Here is a 20,175-nt window from a genome sequence, read left to right as displayed (position 1 = left end):
AGTCCTTGATCCATATGATTATAAGACCGTGTTGATTACACAACGGAAAATTAAACGAAAGGTTAGATTGATGGACACGTGAACGTTCTTAGGTTGACGCGTGACCTTTGAACTTTTGCAAGAGTTGTTTGATTGAAAATGACCTGATCGTCCCTTGTTGTACCTTCCACGGTTGAGTTGTCACGTTGACTTTTATTAACAAAAAGAGGGGATATGATTGGGATTTAGGAATCAGGTAGGGGCCTTTACGGCTATACGACCTTTTCACCAACGACTCAGTATTTAGCTGATTTTTGTAAAAAATATTTATATCAAATATATAAATAAGAATATATTTATATGTATTATTATATAATTAAATATTATTTTATTAATAAAAAATATACTTTAAAAAAAAATACACAATCATATTAAGTCAAAGTTATACAGTTTGGAATTTGACACACGCAAACACATTGATTTCAACCTTTTCATCAAACTATAATTTCTTATACAAAATGATTTGGGGATTATATATTAATGTGGCAACTATCTCTTAATTATTCTATTAATTAATGTATGCGGTGTGCATTGATATGGATAACTTCCCTAAGCAAAATATAAGGGGATGGGGTTCAAGATTACAGCGTTTAAGATTTGGGCCAATTTTAGTATCCCCCCTCGGAATTTAGAAATTTGTCTATGACACTTGGCTTATAATTTGTAACGTTCGTAGCCAAATTAGCAAGAAATTAGCATATATTAAAAATTACAGATATCAATCTGTGATGATTGACATGATGTTACTAACAACACTTGTTCCTCCATCAACGACTAAGTTATGTCCACTTATGTGAGTTGATTCATCGGAAGCAAGAAAAAGTGCAGCCTCTGCGACATGTTTAGGCTGCAATTTTACTCCTTTTAAGCTGGCTAGAGAGGAACCCAAAGATTGCAGTCTATTCGGATCCAAACTGTGCTCGTTTAATGCCAAGGATGTGGCAACTCCAAATGGGGAAATGCAATTTACTCTGATCCCATATCTCCCAAGCTCACTTGAAGCTGATCGAACAAGACCTAACAAACCATGTTTAGAAATGGTGTAAGCAGGAGGCCCACTTCCTCCTTTAGATGACGCAATACTGCCATTGCATATGATTGAACCAGCTATATTTCTGGCCACCATTGCTCGAGCACCATGCTTGATGACTAGCGCTGAAGCACGCAAATTTGCAGCCATTGTGTAGTCAAAGTCTTCAATGTTCATGTCCAGGATGTTATCCATAGGACGTCCAAGGACGGCAGCATTGCTGTAAATGATGTCAAGGCTGCCATATTTCTCAATTACATAGGCCATTGTTTCAGCAACTTGCTTTTCATCTCTAACATCACAATGTCGATAGCTAGCTTTGTTAAGGCCAATTGTGGCGACAACTTGGTTGCCCAAGTCATCACGAGTGTCTGCCATGACAATAAACGCTCCATGTTCTGCAAAAAGCATTGCAGTGGCTTCTCCAATGCCACTTGCTACCCCTGTGATTATAGTAACCTTCCCCTTTAACCTGAAATTGTTTAAGATAAACTTGAAAGGCCAAAACACTTTTACTGAAAGAGAGATCGGTTTAAAAGCCTCATCTCACCTTTGCGTAGACATGAAATCAGATATGCAACTCTTTAACAAGTATTTATAGTAACCTCCCCTTTAACCTGAAATTGTTTAAGATAAACTTGAAAGGCCAAAACACTTTTACTGAAAGAGAAATCGGTTTAAAAGCCTCATCTCACCTTTGCGTAGACATGAAATCAGATATGCAACTCTTTAACAAGTATTTCTTGAAGAGGACCGCTTTTAATTAATTGGATTGAACAAGTTGCCCTAGATCTCGACTTCAGCTTACGCAACCTGGCTTATTCCCTTCTCTTGGTGCATATTAATGAATGTGAAACTGATATTGTTCGCAATGCATCTTTGCAATATTTTGAAGGCATGCTTTGTAGAGAACAAGGCGAACGGCGGAGGGAGGAAATTTTAGGATGTATCATTGGAATTAGCCTATTAATTTCCACCGAATTTTAAATCTACCTTGTAGTAGACATGCATCATGCCGGCTGAAATATATCCTTCTCTGCAACTTCTCTTCAAAGTGATTACTCATTGTAAATTACAAATTTCTTGGCGCTGGCGGACTCGCTTGATATTGACAGATGGTTTTTTATTATTTAATAATTTCAAAGGGTAGGTTTGTTTGAATTGATGTAAACTTAAATAGACGAACTTAATTGCCAGAATTTTTAAAGTGATCGTGGAGAAAGCTTAGCTGGTCTAATGCAGGTATGTTTACTTCTTGCTCAGTGTATCATGTCATTATTACTAATTAAATTCAATCAGTATAATTCCTTTTGTATTGATAATTGTTACACTGTGGTTCCTTGCCGCAGAATTATTTCTTGAGAATGGATCATTTCTACAAGTGAAAAGCGGTGTCTCAATCTGCGGATAAATTCTCTCTCTTAAAAGGTGTAATCCGTCAATTCACATTCCTTATATATTATCTATTTCTTATAGATATTTTAGATTGTGTCATTGGTTTTCAACTATTAATAAACTGATCTAGCTAAATAAGTTTGTTAGACATAATCTAATTTGTTATTACGACTCATCACCTAAATACTGACACAATATGACTCATTATCATCTCTACTTATAATTATTTTATATCAAACTAATATAATTTTGTACGCTTAAGTTGGCTCGATAAACTTGACAAACTCGCAAGTTTGTTGAGTCTCCTCCCAAAGAACTCAAAATTGGTTTGTGTATAGATTTGGGGCGCTCAAGCTTGGCTCTTAATTGAAGGAGCTGAACTCAATTTATGATGAGCTGAGCTGTTTATGAGGAGCTTGCAGCTTGCAGCTTGGCTTGCATACACCCCGTATGAGAGTGTTACATTGTACATTAGGAGATGGGAGTCCCATACCTGATCTAGCAATAAAAAATTATTCTTTATTTCAGATATTTTTGAAAGTTCACACTTTGATTTGATTTGATTTTTCTTTGTTCAATATTTTGGAGGGATTGTGGAAAGCAAGTCAACCTTGGTGAGTTTGTTGACTTATTCTCCCTGTGTTTTGATTCTGGTCAGTTGGGTTAAAAAATCGGCCGGTTTACATTTTTTCTGATACTAAAATTTAAATTTTTGCAGGAGTTTTTGACACAAGAAAAAATCGGTGGTGACGACGATGGTGGCGGTAATTGAAAGTGGGGTGTTGACGATAGTGGTGGTGATTGTAAGTGTTGCCGCTATTGACGAAGATGAAGATGAAGAGAAAGAAAAGAGGAAGAAATAGACAAAATGAAAATTAATAGTTAAAATTAATCTAAAATTTTATGTAATATTAATAAAATAAATGGATAGTTTGGTAATTGACAGTTACATTAGGTATAAAAGTGACAGGTGCTGGAAAAAACTCATTTCATCAAAGCGTGGGTGGAAAATAGCCCTGAGACCGATTTTTATCATGACTTTTGCTTTTCAAATCTGGAGTCTTGAAATCTGAACCATGAAATTTATGTGTTTTAAAAATGGTATGGTAGACGAAAAAATATATTCCAGGCCTAGGCCTAGCTATTAACGTAAGATTGACAGTCGTAACTTACATTTCTGACCAGCGTATAGGAACGGAATTTTAAGCCGGCCAATGGATTAATTATTATTAGGATTTTCTAATTAGAAATAAATTTTATTTTATTAATAATATTTAAAAAATTTATTATATTTCCATCTAAGTTTTAAAAATTAGTAATTTTTTTCATGTTTAAAGTTTTTTAATTTTAAAAAATCTCATTTTTCTTAAATTATTTTTACCCCATTGAGTATCATCTTCAATGTTGATAATATTTTCTTTTTATTTTAAATAGTTGACTGATGCATAAAAAGAGATTTTGAATCTTTTTATCTCATTATCGAAGAGAAAATCTTGATAAATATCTTTTCTTTGTCTTCAATAAAAGGATTTATTCTAAATTATTTTCTCTATGTCAATCACTCATTTAAGATAAAAAGAAAAGACCGTTTGTGCTAAAGATGATAACTAAAAATATAAAAAAAAGAATTGAGAAAAAAATATGTTTAAAATTAAAAAATTTAAATATGAATAAAGTTATTAATTTTTAAAACTTATAATTTTTTTAATATTATTAATAAAATAAATTTTTTATTTTATTATTTTATTTTTAATTAAAAATTTTAATAATAATCAACTTCTCAAACCTTATAAATATGGTTTTTGAAAACGTATTAAAATATAGGTGAAAAAAAATCCTTCGGCCTTTTAAGTCCAACCTCGCCCAGTCAATCCTAGGCGTGAAACGAGTTAAGTTTCGTGGGCCAAGATCAGGGCCGGGATTCAACGAGCGTTTAGACTTCAGAATTGTGCCGTTGTTGATTTGGATGTACTCTAAAAAAACATGTGATCTCCATTATCATCTTTTGTTTTTCATTTATAGCTCTCTCTTCTTTGCCATATTTGTTTTAACACCAGACAATATATCTAAAACTTAAAACAACATTTTGGTTCATTTGCACAGTACATTAAGGTCCAACAAAAACATGGTGGAAAAATTGATGATTTCGAAGGGGTTGGACGCCACAATAAACATGAATAGATCAAAATTTGATCATCGACATTGCATTGTTGACAACAGTGAAACCCCCATCAACAGCTAGATTGTGCCCACTCATATAAGACGATTCATCCGAAGCGAGAAACAGTGCAGATTCTGCAACATGTCTAGCCTTCAATTCAATACCTTTTAAATTGGATAGTGGATTACCCATAGCCTCAAGGGTGCTTATATCCAGATTGCTCATCTGAGATGCCATTGGTGTGGGAACTCCAAAAGGAGAAATACAATTCACCCGAATCCCATACTTCCCAAGCTCACTTGAAGCTGCTCGAACAAGGCCTATTAGACCATGCTTGGAAATAGTATAAGCATAAGGTCCACATCCACCGAGAGAGTTGAAGCGACACTTCCTGTGCAAATTATTGAACCCCGAATGTTTTTAGCCACCATGGCTCTGCCTGCATGTTTCACGGCTAATGCTGAGCCTCGCAGATTAACAGCTATGGTGTTGTCGAATGCATCGATTTCCATGTCTAGTAGACTCCCCATAGGGCCAGCGATCCCAGCATTGCTATACATGATATCAAGGGTGCCATATTTCTCTATTGCGTATGCTACTGTTTCTTCAACCTGTTTTTCGTCTTTCACATCACAACGACGATAACAAGCTTTATCAGGGCCTATTGAATCAGCAACTTGGTTTGCCAATTCATCTTGGATGTCTGCGATGATAACAAAAGCCCCCTGCTCAGCAAAAAGCTTTGCAGTCGCCTCTCCAATCCCACTTGCTGCTCCTGTAATAATAGCAACCTTCCCCTCTAACCTGCACAAATTGGTCAACACACAAATCTATGAGTTTTGCAATAAAAGATATATTCCTCAACATGAATTTTCAATCTTAATTTACCTTAGTTTGGACATGGTCGCGGCCGCTACTTCAGTGGGATTTTTCTCGAATACTATTGCTTTCTATCTACGCGCAAACTTTCCACTTTATATTACCGTGTGCAGGCCGGCTAAAGGCTTTTCGTGCACGCCATTAACGCTGTACTCGGCATTCAAAGACGAATCTGACATTCATATATTGGAGTAAAAGAAGCTTGGTTTTTAATAGCCCAAAAAATTCCAGATAATGAATTGTGCTTTTATTAACATCCCTTTTTTTAATAATATAAATGTAAATTTACAATCAGAGCCATGCTGCAACACAAATTTGACAAAGCGCAAGCCAGCAGTTTTGTAAATTGTGAATGAAGCTTGTTTGAAGGGACAAAACTGAATTAGTCAAGGTTTATAGTCGTAGTTTTGATTTCTGACCAAAGAAGGCATGAGACAATTTGGAAAATTGAATTGGGAGTGGAATTTTTCTGCCAACGTAGGTCAAGGGATTAAATTGGGTGGGTCCAATTAAACGTTTTGGGTCCGAAATTAACATCATTGGAGTAGTTAGACGGTTGCTCTTGATGCGATCAACCTAGTGCGTTTTCTACCTAAGCCTGCCTAATTATGCCGGCAACCATACTTATTAATTACATTGAAAATTAAGATAAAACTTATCACCATGGCATCAAGATTCATAGATGAATGTGCTTGGCTTTGAAGAGGTAAATACTAATCCAAATCCACGTGGCCTAGGCATTGGAATCTCAACTTTATGAGTTGTCTTTCAACTGGGGACATGTGACCCCCCACTCATTTTAATCCAAATCTTAAACTTAATTAACTCAACATATTGTATTATTACAATACTAAATTTCAATTATAATATGAAATAAAATTAATTAAAAGACCAAGTGACTATTTCTCACGTAAGTTTTAATTTATTTTAAAAAAATATATTTATAATATTTTAAAAAATTATATATTAACTTATAAATTAATTTTTATCAAAATTTTTAATTATATATAAAGATAAAATTATCATTTTACTATTAAATTCTAGAACCTTAAAAATTAATAATATTTAAAAAATTAATATTTTATTTTATTCACAAAATTTAAAAAATTAATATTTTATCCTTAAGATTTATTTACTTTACCCATCATTATCATTTTGTCTAATAGTTGGTGTTTTCTACCTATTTTCAAATTTGATTAAAAAAGATGATAAATAATGATCTCTCACTACCACGAAGTATAATACTTATTATTTAAAAAGAATTATTAATTTTTTAAATTAAAAAAAATATAATTGTATTTATTTTAATATTATTAATAAAATAATAATTTTATATTATATAATTAATAATTTTAATTAAATTTAATTATTTATGTATATATATTTAAGTTTTTAAAATATGATAAATATAATTTTAAAAATAAATTAAAACTGGATGAAAAATAGTTCTTTTACCTAATTAAAATGATAATAATACGCCTTCAATTCCAATTAATCATCGCCATTCCGGTGACAGTTTGGAGAGGTTCAAAATTTGCGCTCTCGTTTAAACGACAATAAAATCTATTTTTATTAGTATTTAATTCGGAAAACGATTTTATTTATTTTTATGGTTAACGGTGAAATAAAAGAAAAAGGAAAGAAAGCTGAGGAGTGTGTCAGAGGGTTTGAACGGTCAAAAAGAAGCAACTGCGAAAAGTGAGAAAAAGAGATAAAACAAAGGCATAAATGTTTGGGCTCTGTGTTGACTGTCACCGCCACACCACCATCAATCAATATCTCTTTTTCAATATATCAACCTCATCTGCTTCTTCCTACAGATCCGTTTCAGCTTCCTTCATGCATCATCCATGCCTACTCTTCCATTTCTGTAATTTCTTTACCCCGTCGGTAATTTCTTCTTTCTTTCTTATTTTTAAGAATTGTCTTTCTGATTTTATTTTTTGTACCTGGATCAAGTGTTTTTATGTTAAGTTATTTTCTTTGGCTGATCTGTGCATCTTGATCTTCCTTTCTGTTTTTGAGGTTTCTAATGGATATTTTTTTTTGTTGTTCTCCTTTGATGTATTCTAGCATATCTTTAATTTAAATAGCCAATGTTAACAAGTGAATGAGGAAACCTAATTAATACTAAAAAACTAGAAAGTATGTTAGACGGTAAGCTTCTTTTTGTAACAGATGTTAACAAACACTTCACATAAGATGGTGTGTTTTCTGATCTAGAGCTTTTTATTTTTTGGTTCTTTGATTTTCCTGTGAAGCTCTTTGATACACTGCCTAGTTAAACAAATTTACATTTTTTATTGTCTGATTATGCACTAATCTGGTTACAGTTATATATAAAAAGAAATAAACATTTTTTATGTATAGGGGATGTGATTTACTGAGTTTATTACATTTCTATTCTTGGGTTGATGAAATCGATATATTTTTTTTAAAATTACACATTGATACAGTAATTTTGTTCTCTGTTATTAATTTTCTGTATTTTTAAAACTAGAATGAGCATTGAGATCTCTATCGTTTTTATGAAAAGATGATAGACATGACGATGGATATATTTGTTTACATATTTATTGTGTTGTGTGCTATTTGATTTGCTTTTGCATCAGAGCTTTAATGCTGTAATTTGGTTTGCAGGTGAGCTATTGATTTCTTCAATCAAGTGGAGAAGGTGACGTCAAAAAGGGGATTTTTTTTCATTTCCATTTTTAGCTGATGGCGTCTGTAAGTGTAGTAGCTGCTTCTGGATTGAGAGACCCCAAAGGACATACAGTTGGTGTTGATAGGTTGCCTGAAGAAATGAATGACATGAAAATTAGGGATGACAAGGTAAATGACACTTATTTTTTTTGGCTTTTACCATTTTACCATGTTCTTTTCTTTTTTAAATTATTTTCTGGGTGAGTTTATGAGAAAGTTGTTTTATATATGCAGGAAATGGAAGCAACTATTGTTGATGGTAATGGAACAGAGACAGGTCATATAATTGTCACCACTATTGGGGGAAAAAATGGCCAGCCAAAGCAGGTTTATTTTATTTTAGTTTTTGCTGAATTGCTATGTTGTCCTCTTGATGATTTAGTTATATATTTCCTTCGTCTTATACTGTTATATTTTGCCTCATTGCAGACTATAAGCTACATGGCTGAGCGTGTTGTTGGGCATGGATCTTTCGGTGTAGTTTTCCAGGTAAGCTAGAGCTTGGTTGCATGCTTGTAGTTGAATATTTAAAGAATAATTGATTGGTTTTATCTGATTTCCTGTTCTTACACTAGTTGAGCGCTTATTTTGCTGCCATGCTGTGGTTGTATAGGCCAAGTGCTTAGAAACTGGTGAAACTGTTGCTATTAAGAAGGTTCTTCAAGACAAGAGGTACAAGAACCGGGAGCTACAAACCATGCGTCTTCTGGACCACCCAAATGTCGTTTCCCTGAAGCACTGTTTCTTTTCAACAACTGAAAAGAATGAACTATATCTAAACCTAGTTCTTGAGTATGTGCCGGAGACTGTCCATCGTGTGATCAAACACCATTATAAGATGAATCAACGAATGCCACTGATATATGTGAAACTTTACTTTTACCAAGTGAGAACCCTTAATTCAATATATTCTATAAAGTTGTTTATTTGTTTATATCACATTCAAAATGTCGGGTAAATTTTGTACTACCATGTCTTTTCTTAGTTTTAATTAATTTTTATGATGTGTTATAATGTTTTATTCTGCCTTATAGTAAACTTGTTACTTTTAACTTTTTGTTCTGACATGAAGTTTTCTTTCTTATGTCTCTGCAGATTTGTAGAGCGCTAGCTTACATACATAACACCATTGGAGTGTGCCACAGGGACATAAAGCCACAAAATTTGTTGGTATATTAATGACGACCAGTTGTTTCTTGGGGTTATAAAGTGTTTAACACTGACACAAATTTGCTTTCTTTGTAACAGGTCAATCCTCATACCCACCAGGTGAAATTATGTGACTTTGGAAGTGCAAAAGTCTTGGTTTGTACCTTAAGCATCATACCTTATCAATATGCTTTGTCATTGCATATCTGGATGTATTGATTGTGTTCTAATTGTAACAGGTTAAAGGGGAACCAAATATTTCTTACATATGTTCTCGATACTATCGAGCACCTGAACTTATTTTTGGTGCTACTGAGTACACCACAGCAATTGATATATGGTCTGCTGGCTGCGTTTTGGCTGAACTACTCCTTGGACAGGTAGATAGCTTCTTTCTGTATGATTGGGTTCATATTTTAGACATCTTCTTCTATATGTAACTCACAATATGGTTTTTTTGGTGCCAGCCCCTTTTCCCTGGTGAGAGTGGTGTAGACCAGCTTGTTGAAATTATCAAGGTACTTATAAACCAAAATTACTTGTCCTTTAGAAGCTACACAATGATCTCAGCAAGTTGTGTTAGTATCTGAATTTTATAGTTGGTTGGAAATTGGACATTCTGATTATTCTTAAAACCCTTGGGCTTCTCAATGAAATTAACACTGGAATGATTATTCTTTAAACCCTTGGGCTGATGTTAGTCTAAGACTTTCTTTACTTGTGGATGAATCCAGGAAAATTTTGGTTTGATCATGCTGGATTCATGTTTTGTTTCTTCTCCCTCCTCTTTTGTTAAATGTTCCTTGTTGACAATTTTGTTATTTTCTTGCAGGTATTAGGGACCCCAACTAGGGAAGAGATAAAGTGCATGAATCCTAACTACACAGAGTTTAAATTTCCCCAAATCAAAGCTCACCCGTGGCACAAGGTAACATGGATGTCACTTTGTCTTTTTCTAATTAAGAGTTGATTAATCTGTATATTGTTTTCTAGATATTCCACAAGCGCATGCCCCCAGAAGCTGTGGATCTTGTCTCTAGACTACTGCAGTACTCTCCCAACCTTCGAAGCACAGCGGTGGGTACAAATTTTCATTTTGTGAAATGCTCAATAATTTATATACCTTTAAAGGCTTTTTGTTTATAATGAATGCAATCCACTTGTTCTCATCTTATGGAAAGCTCGTTTTGATTTAGTGTGTGTGGAGTTTTTGGGGTGAACAAATGCCTATTGTTGTACAGTTTCTGTGAGGAGACATGCCCCGTTGCAGCTACTCTTTGCACTATATTGGCCTCTATCCTATCTTAAATATCACTTCCATTTGTGGTTCAAATTTCTGTTTTCCTTTTTCTTTAAACTTGATGATGAATGAATTGTTGTTTTTAAAATGCAGCTGGAAGCTCTGATTCATCCCTTCTTTGATGAGCTACGTGATCCTAACACCCGCCTTCCGAATGGACGCTTCCTTCCTCCATTATTTAACTTCAGGCCTCATGGTAATAAACTATTATTGAAATGATTTATTTTATTAATCCATTTTTGTCATTGTTATTCGTGACCTGACTATGACTGTTGGTGCCTGATTGTTGAGAAGAACTGAAGTCGGTGCCGGCCGAGATGTTGTTGAAGCTAATCCCTGAGCATGCAAGAAAGCAGTGTGCCTTCCTTGGATTATGATATGGTTGTCTGCAGTTTATGCCTGCTCCTTGCATGAAAATATGATGTGGTATAGAGATGTAGCTAGTGGCCTGTTTTAAATGAATATGGAATTTGTGTTATTTGTTTTGTATCTCCTCCTATGTTCATTTGTTCCCTTCATTGATTTTTTTGTTTTCTTTTTAGCATTTACTGGCATCTTTGTATGTAGAAAGCAGATAAGAGAAGCTTCTGCTTAAGATTTCAGATAAGACAATGGGTAAGCTGAGCTGACCCATATATTCAGTTGATAGAGACAAATTGTAATGACTTATTGGAATGCCATGTGGAGATTATAAAATCTTGCAAGGTAATTACTGTGATATTATTTTGTAATTTTTGAAATTCAAGAAGAAATCAGAGATGACATCGAATGTCTAATCTATTGCATGAATATTCTCGTTTACCCTTGTTGGTTTTAAAAGAGGTCCTGCGGCTGGATTGAAAATGCAAAATAACTATTTTATATATGATTTTTCTCATTAATTCTTAATAATAATAATTTTATTTCACGTTGGGCTAAAGGATGACAAATTTCAAAAAATTAAATTTTAATTTTTGGTAGTAAATTTGTTTGGTTCTTTGAAAAAGACTATTTTATATTTTTATTAAAATTATGAAACTATCTTAGTTTAAAAATTTATTACTTTAACTTTTAAAAATATGAAAATCTCCCGTAATCTGTATTTCTATATTTTAAAATTATTAAGAGATATATTTAAAATTTTTAAATATTTAGAAAAATTTTAAAATTTTTTCTAAATTTCTAAAAAATACTTTAAAATTTTTTTCAATACTATTAATATTTTTAAAAATTATAATTTATTTGCTTAAAGAATGAGAATTGTTTCATTCCAACGAGCCCCCGCCTTAATCTGTCAGGGGAGGTGTATGAGGTGGGTAGGCTTTGTCTTATTTGTACGAAAGTGCGTTTAGTCATGCGCATGCAGCCGACTTGAATGGATTAAAAGAATCGGAATATTGAAGGTTGAAAATAACCTCTTCATAGCCCAATGCTCAGCACTGGAGCATGAATGCTAGTAGTTGACTTCCTGATCAGCTTCCTCCTCCTGCTCCATTCATATTCTAAACAATTACAGGCTTATAGTTCTGGCAAAATGCATTCACCATTGGAAGAAGCAATCATGATAATTGATAGATATGCAAACCATTAACTTGGTCGGCGAATAAAGAACAACATCTGCAAATTGCAATATATTGAAGAGCTCTAAGTGGACTGTCCACATAAACCGAAAGTGATCAACAGAAACCTTTTAGGCCACGCCATAACATGGCTCACATAATTTGAAATCGAAGCAGGAAGTGGTTGGCTGGTTAAAGATAATGTTGATTGTCTCTTATAGTCCACTGCACTACCATAGCATATCAGCTTGCTGATATCATATTTGTCTATATTGACCAATGAGCTATGCTGCATTGCTATCTTTTATATGTCTGCAATCATTATGTAACCATCCAAAACAAAGAATGACATGAAATTGCTGTCTTTCCTTCACCATTTACTTAGTGCGACATGAAAAGTTTCTTCTTCACCACTTTGTTCTGTAGTTCTCTATCTAGGATAAGGAAGCCTTTTCTGACTTTTCTTTTATAACCTCACTTGGTCAACAAACAAACTACTTGCAAAAGTAGAGTGGATCTTGTGGCTCCACGTTTGAGATTTCATACCTTAACCAATTGTCCTACCCGTGTTATTGCGAGTTTCATTTGCGACTAATCTCTAATAAACATGTTTTCAGTGTATAGAGATTGCAAACCAATAAGAAATTATGCGGTGCAAGCACATGGATGTCAAGCTATTCCTATTTTGCTTAATATAAACACTGATAAATTCTGCATACGATTTCAGGACTGTCTTCTGAAATTGGGATGGTATTGAAGTTATGGCTTTATTATAAAAATGAACTGAATGTTGAAAAAAAAAAAATATAGGGGACCGATGAAAGTGAAAGTTATGGGAAGAACATGGGAGAGTTATCAACCGCCCACACATCAGGTTTCTTGTTATTTCGTTTACCTTTATCCAGAACAGTCATATGCAGACTCCACATTCTCAAAAAGAGCCAATAACTATTTGGAAATGGATGGTTCCCGCCACCAAAGCCATTATAATATATTAATAAAATTAATAAAGATGCTCAAGCTTTTGAATGGCCCCTTCCACATCCACTATATACCTCTTATTATATATATGGGAATTCAGCCTTTCAGAATCTGCATGCATTCCAAAGCCAAACCTGGTTATAGTATTCCGCAAGTTGCTCAATTGCTTATAGTCACAGAGCTCATTTATGCTAAGAATCCAAGTGTTCACCAACTTCTCTCAACTTCCAAAAACATAGGGTGCCTCCATTCTCAGCCTGTACTTCTATTAGTTCCTGATAGTGACAAATTGCAGAACCAAGTTAAGCTTGTTAGCTCTACCATGGCGCACTCGCGGGTGTCACTGCTTTTATTCTGCATTTGCTTCTTTCTAACCGTCCAAGCTAGAAGGCATAACCATGTAAAACACAAGCATGCTCATCATCTTGACAAAACTGATGAAATTCAGGAAGCTCCTGCTTCTGCACCTCAGCCTAATAATCCATCTAATGGCAGGAATGCCTATAATTTTACTGCTATCCCGCCTAACCATGGGAATGCCTATAATCTTCCTGCCGCTCCTCGTCCTTCAGCTGACACTTCTAGCCCACCTAATTATGGGAATGCTTATAATTCTACTGGAGCTCTATCTCCTTCACCAGCGCCTGCTAACCCACCTAAAGATGATGATTCCAAAGCTGGTGTTTTTGATGTGCGTAAATTTGGCGCTGTTGGTGATGGTATAACAGATGACACTGAAGCATTTAAGATGGCATGGGACACTGCTTGCCAAAATGATTCCGCTGTCATTCTTGTTCCGTATGGTTTTACCTTCATGATTCAATCCACAATTTTCACTGGTCCTTGTCAAGGTCGCTTGGTGTTTCAGGTTGATGGTACTCTTTCGCCTCCAGATGGACCAGACTCCTGGCCACAGAAAAACAGCAAGCGCCAGTGGCTGGTCTTCTACAGAATCAATGCAATGTCACTACAAGGGGGTGGCGTTATTGATGGCAGAGGACAGAAATGGTGGGATCTTCCTTGCAAACCCCATAAGGTATTGCTGAATGTAATCATGAAATCATTCTCTTCCACTTCTATCACTACTTAATTAGTTTAATTACTACTGATTTTTCGAATCCATTTCATAGGGCGTAAAGGGAACAACATCTCCAGGGCCATGTGATAGCCCCACTGTAAGTAGTGCGGCAGAGTACTTTGTTGCTATCTTTGTTTTCCTGTTAACTTGGAAACACTGTTAACTTAAAATTCACAATGCAGGCCATAAGGTTCTTCATGAGCTATAACTTGACAGTTCAAGGAGTAAGAATCAAGGATAGCCCTCAGTTTAACTTCAGATTCGACAACTGCAAGAATGTCCATGTAGAATCCATTCACATAACAGCCCCTGCCCTGAGTCCCAACACTGATGGGATCCACATAGAGAACACTAATGGCGTTGAAATATATAATTCAGTTATCTCCAATGGTTTAACCCCAAACTTATAAAATCATTTAAATTTCTTAATTTACTAAATTCTGACCACAAGCTCATCAACTTATTTGTTCCTTGTCTTCTTTTAGGTGATGATTGTGTATCCATAGGATCAGGTTGCTTCGATGTAGATATAAAGAACATCACATGTGGCCCTGGTCACGGAATCAGGTAAGCTATTGCTTCGTTTCTGAATATTTTAGCATTGCCATTTTTTACTAATTGAAAGCTTAATTTTTACTTGGCCTCCATTCAGCATTGGGAGCCTAGGCAACCACAATTCGCGAGCCTGTGTTTCCAATATCACAGTAAGTGACTCGGTGATTAAAGTTTCAGATAATGGAGTTAGAATAAAGACATGGCAAGGTGGATCTGGAGCAGTATCAGGAATAACATTCAGTAATATTCACATGAACAATGTAAGGAACCCAATCATAATCGACCAATTCTACTGCCTCAACAAGGCTTGCACCAACCAAACTTCAGCAGTCCATATATCAGATATTCTATATTCAAACATCAAGGGAACCTACGATATTCGTAGCCCACCAATGCATTTCGCTTGCAGCGATTCCGTCCCCTGCACTAACTTGACACTCTCAGACGTTGAGCTTCTACCGTCTCAAGGAATGTTGATGAAAGACCCATTTTGTTGGAATGCTTATGGCGATTTACAAACATTAACCATTCCACCAGTCTCTTGCTTGATGGAGGGAATTCCTCAATCAATCTTGGATAGTGACATAGAACATTGCTGATTCATATACATGTAAAAACTATAGTTTCAAATAATCACTGCGGAGTGATGTGTATTATTATCTTCTCCCTATATAAAGCATGCATGGTCGTCGTTAATAGACCTGGTAACTAAATTACCTCAAAATAAAAACGAATTACTGGTTTCCCGACGAGCCGGTTCACTCGTACATTTGATAACAGCCACTTTTTTTCGGCTGGATCGGATATACCCATAAATACCCGCAATTTTAAAAACATTAATTACAAAGTTGAATATAATGCAAGCTCTGATATTTTTCTAAATCTGCCAATAGACCTAATCCACCATGGAAAAAAATGTCCAGAAGCAAGAATGTTGACCCAATTGAGGTCAAGATTTGCCTAAATTTTGCAAAAAATGATCAATTAATTAAGAACCCTCAAAATAAAATTGTTATACAACAATTCCCTATTTACAAGACGTCTCCTCCAGAAGTAGATATATGTGAAAGTAACAATATGCTTTGACTAATAGATAAACATTCCTCATCTAAAGAATGCAATATGTTGGTTAGTATCCCTTCTACGTCATCTTCAACAAGTATCTACAGAAGTGATTATCATATTTTCGTATCAACTACACATCAATTTAGCTATAATTCATACCTTCTTCAGTTCAACACTTAATCAATTTCAATCCATAAACATACATTAAAAACATAAAATGATAAAAAATACTCTTCAATTGTGTCTGGTAGCGTTATAGTTAAACTCACTGATACAACATTTATAGAGATGATCAATAGTTTGTCAACAAATGTCATATTTGCCTACATGTCAAGATAAGACATAGATAATATACGACCTCAATCGAAAACTATAATAAAAATTAGAAGTTGTAGTAATTATCATTAAAGTACATTCACATTTAATGTATCAAAATCTCAACAGCATCTATCAAATCATATAATTTTACATTTTATTGAGACAATTACTTTGTAACTGCCTATAGAATGTAATATGGTAGTTAGTATCCCTTCCATGTTATCTTCCACAAGTATCTATAGAAGTGACAATCATGTCTTCATATCAACCATACATCGGTTTAGCTAAAATTATGATAGTTAAATTGTGTATCGAAAATTTAATTTTACGTATCATGTATTGAGTATCATATCATATCGTATGATACAGTTTTTGAGAAATAAAATAATAAAAGTCAATAAAATTATGTGTATACACTTTTGATACACATTTTGAGTCTACAGATAATGTGATTCGATAATTTTGAATTAAAAATAAAGTAACATTTAATCACATTATAACACATCATCTATGTACTTAAATTATATATCAAAAGTGTATACATATAACATTGCTCTAAAAAAATATAATAGCATATCATCATTTTGAAAAAAATCATAAACATCTATAAAAATTTAAAATTTTTCATAAATACTGTTATAATATTATCATTTTCTCTAAAAAGTGTATTAGTTCGTATTGATAACATATATTGTATTGTAGAATACGTATCGTGTATCATAAGATATTGATAACTACAACTAGAATTCATATCCTCTTCAGTTTAACACTTAATTATTTTCAATTCATAAACATATACCAAATACATAAAATGATAAAATGTCATTCAGTCGTAACTATTAGTATTGCAGTTAAACTTGCTAATACAACATTCATAGAAATGATCAACAGTTTGTAGAGAAATGTCATACCAACCGTCATGTTGAGATAAGAATCTGATCCAAAAACTGTAATAAAAATTAAAAGTTGCTATCAGCCACAACATCCACAATTTCTCTAGCATTAAATAATAATTTCTTATTGTTTTAAAAGCAATTCCCTAACTTCTGCAATTCCAATCAATGTATAATCACTTTTAATATCTCGGAATCATAATCACATCTATCAAATCACATAACATTGCATTTTACTTTTACAATTATTCTATAACCATAGCCTTTACTAATATAAATTCAAACAATAAAAGGTTAGGGAAAGTCAATTCTAACATTGTAGTATTGCTCTTCTCTCCATATCACTGAGATAATATCATTATTACTGAGACATGTTTTTTGTTTTTTCTGGTCAAACCACACCAATAAGTGATTGTCTCCTCATTTTCTTGCAATAAATTTCATAACAATTCAGTATACTCATCAATGATCCAAATCCCATCACCAACATATACAAAATAGAACACCCCGACCTTTTCCAATATGTTATGTTAGTTTGTGTACAGGACATTAAACTTTGGGTAAAGGAAGTACCAGAAAAAGAGTGTGTGTGAAGAAGAAGACGAAAACATTGTATATAAATAATATGAGAGAATGACTATGAAAGTGAGTTATCTGAAGTGGATTTTTCCCATTCAAAAAGATATTGTGGAATAAAGGAATAACTTTAATATTGAGGTGGAGGGACAAGGGTTTCAATCTCTGCTGCGGCTATAATAATCAAAATGAAAACAAGGACGTCAAAGAAGAATCCACACACTATAAAATATAGACCTACGTACATGCCCTGGAAAAGCGATAGTGCCGGTCGGTGCACGGGCTGAACTCCAAGTTCATTTGCCACCCACCAATTTCATCATCATCTTTTCACTAGTCACTCAAACTCTGCCAGTATGTGCATATCCAAGGATAAAGAAGTTATAAGAAGAGGAGATATCAAGTTATCAACCCCTACTTGAATTTCATTTTTAGGTTTAGGAAGGGATATATATGATTGATAACAACGTGCACATAGTTGGCCGACTATCATCCAATCCAAACAGAAGCTGACGATTATGAGGATTAGCCAAGTTCAAATCCTGATGACAAAAACCATATAAGACATAAACCACCCACTGAGATCGAACAAAACTATATACCATGCACGATTAGTGCTTTTATTCATCGCAAGTTGAAAAGACAAAAGGTGCACGTGAAACTCTTGAAGCCTCAGAAAGAGAGAGAATGTCGCATGGAAGGCCGCTAAAGTTAACCTCATAATGTGGGAAGGAATCTACCCACTAACTCCATCTCTCATGTCATCTACCCACCGCCATCTACATCTTATTAGAATATTAAAAACCTTTTTCGGCTTGCTTTTTTATTAGATCGAAATAAAATCACCGATAAAATTGACCTTACTAATTGTTCTCCCGGAAGAAAAGTGGTCTATTTGCTTCAGCTAACTATTTCTGCACGTATATAGTGCCAGCCGACCTCGAAGAAATTGAAAGGCTACAACGCAAAAGCACAAGATTCAAAGAGAAGCATATAATTTCAATTATTGGGGTGATTAGGTAATATACAAATACTCGAATCTTAACACAATGATTTTGAAAATATCTGGTTTAATAAAAAATGACATTACCTCCCGGAGTTAAATTAATTATACTAAATAAATAAAATTTTTAATTTAGTGGTGGTCTCACAAATATTATATTAATAAATTAAAATTTTAATTTTTAAATACTGTTAGAGTGAATTTAAAACCTACTCTTATATTTAAAACCCTACACTTTTGTAGCTTAAACTCTTGACAATTTATATTTATTTATGCATGTGCTATTCGATTTATTTGGGCATAAATAAATTAAATTATTTAGAATTTTTACACGAAGGACTCTTGTTCCCCACCTTGATTTTGAGCAATTATTTGAAAACTGAACCGGACTAACTGATTCAATCAATTGAACCGGAGACCAACTCTAAGTCCGGTTTTATTAATATAAAAAATGAATTTTATTATTGACTCAGTTAAACCTGATCAAATTTTGGGTTTGACTGAATGAATTGGTCAAAATTGGATTTGATTGGGTTTAACTTTTATTTTTTAAAAATTTAATTATTTTTGAGTAATTTAATTATTTTTTATTAGATCGGATAAATTTTCTAAAGGTTTGTAAGGAAAAATAAGTTTAAAAATATAATTTAAAAAAAGTATCTTATATCCATTGAAATGTTTTCTATAGACAATAATTTATAAAATTATATTTTTTTGTATTATGAAATTAAAACTTTTTTCATTTTAATTGTTTGACTAAGTTTGACTTTTTTAAGTTTTAATTATTTTTGAGTAATTTGATTATTTTTTATTAGATTTGATAAATTTCTAAAGATTTGTAAAGCAAAATAGTTCAAAAATAAAATAAAAAGAAAAAAAATCTCATATTTATTGAAATATTTTCTATAGGCAATAATTTACAGAATTATATTTTTTTCTATATCATGAGATTGAAACTTTTTTTATTTTAATTGTTTCGTTAAAATGAAGTGAATAATTATTACTATTTAAAAAAGATATGTTTTAATCTTTATAAGTATAGGTATCTTGATTGATTTTATTTTTTATAATTTTTAAATAAAATTTATTTATTATAATTTGATAATAAGTTAAACCAATCAATTTTTTGATTAAATCAATCAAATCATAAATCAATGAAATAATGAATTCGATCACTACTCTTATTTTAAAAACATTGATTTTGAGCGTCAATTATTCTTCAGAGGAAAAACTTAGAAAAAGAAAGAATAAAAAAATCAGAATAAACCCTGTAAAGTAACAGATGTACCAATCTTTGTCCAGCTTCCTTATCAGTCTTTGTAAATTATATTTATTAAATAGAAGTCATTTTTTAAACATATTTAAAAATACTAAGTCCGCCACCATTTTAGCCTTTCTATAATTTTCTTCATTCTCATCATCACCAACATTATTCCTTTCATATACTATTATTAATATTCTCACTCACGTCTGCTGTTACCAGTAAAAAGTCTTCGTGAAGTCTATATTTAT

General features: G+C 33.2%; 3 protein-coding genes and 1 pseudogene across 3 annotated transcripts; 2 read left to right on the top strand and 2 right to left on the bottom strand.

The window, feature by feature from the left end:
- Window positions 1–757: 757 nt before the first annotated feature.
- LOC123216419 (short-chain dehydrogenase reductase 3b-like) lies at window positions 758–2,135 on the bottom strand. Its single transcript, XM_044636830.1, has 2 exons — window positions 2,063–2,135; window positions 758–1,584 (listed from the first exon to the last, which is right to left on the bottom strand). The coding sequence occupies exons 1-2, from the start codon at window positions 2,133–2,135 to the stop codon at window positions 758–760; spliced, it is 900 nt and encodes a 299-aa protein (XP_044492765.1).
- Window positions 2,136–4,531: 2,396 nt separating this feature from the next.
- LOC123216020 lies at window positions 4,532–5,720 on the bottom strand (annotated as a pseudogene).
- Window positions 5,721–7,183: 1,463 nt separating this feature from the next.
- On the top strand, window positions 7,184–11,374 carry LOC123217305 (shaggy-related protein kinase alpha-like). The gene is made up of 13 exons (XM_044638249.1): window positions 7,184–7,394; window positions 8,145–8,336; window positions 8,442–8,534; window positions 8,637–8,696; window positions 8,821–9,093; window positions 9,303–9,377; window positions 9,456–9,512; window positions 9,596–9,736; window positions 9,824–9,874; window positions 10,189–10,284; window positions 10,350–10,433; window positions 10,750–10,852; window positions 10,951–11,374. The coding sequence occupies exons 2-13, from the start codon at window positions 8,223–8,225 to the stop codon at window positions 11,031–11,033; spliced, it is 1,230 nt and encodes a 409-aa protein (XP_044494184.1). The 5' UTR covers window positions 7,184–7,394; window positions 8,145–8,222; the 3' UTR covers window positions 11,034–11,374.
- Window positions 11,375–13,310: 1,936 nt separating this feature from the next.
- Window positions 13,311–15,504, top strand: LOC123217575 (polygalacturonase At1g48100-like). The gene is made up of 5 exons (XM_044638669.1): window positions 13,311–14,211; window positions 14,306–14,350; window positions 14,436–14,643; window positions 14,739–14,820; window positions 14,906–15,504. The coding sequence occupies exons 1-5, from the start codon at window positions 13,498–13,500 to the stop codon at window positions 15,405–15,407; spliced, it is 1,551 nt and encodes a 516-aa protein (XP_044494604.1). The 5' UTR covers window positions 13,311–13,497; the 3' UTR covers window positions 15,408–15,504.
- The last annotated feature ends 4,671 nt before the right edge of the window (window positions 15,505–20,175 follow it).

This window comes from Mangifera indica, chromosome 5 (assembly GCF_011075055.1).
Source record: "Mangifera indica cultivar Alphonso chromosome 5, CATAS_Mindica_2.1, whole genome shotgun sequence".
NCBI classification, from domain to species: Eukaryota; Viridiplantae; Streptophyta; class Magnoliopsida; order Sapindales; family Anacardiaceae; genus Mangifera; species Mangifera indica.
The sequence above is the reverse complement of the archived record's forward strand: the minus strand, read 5'-3'. Positions and strand labels throughout refer to the sequence as shown.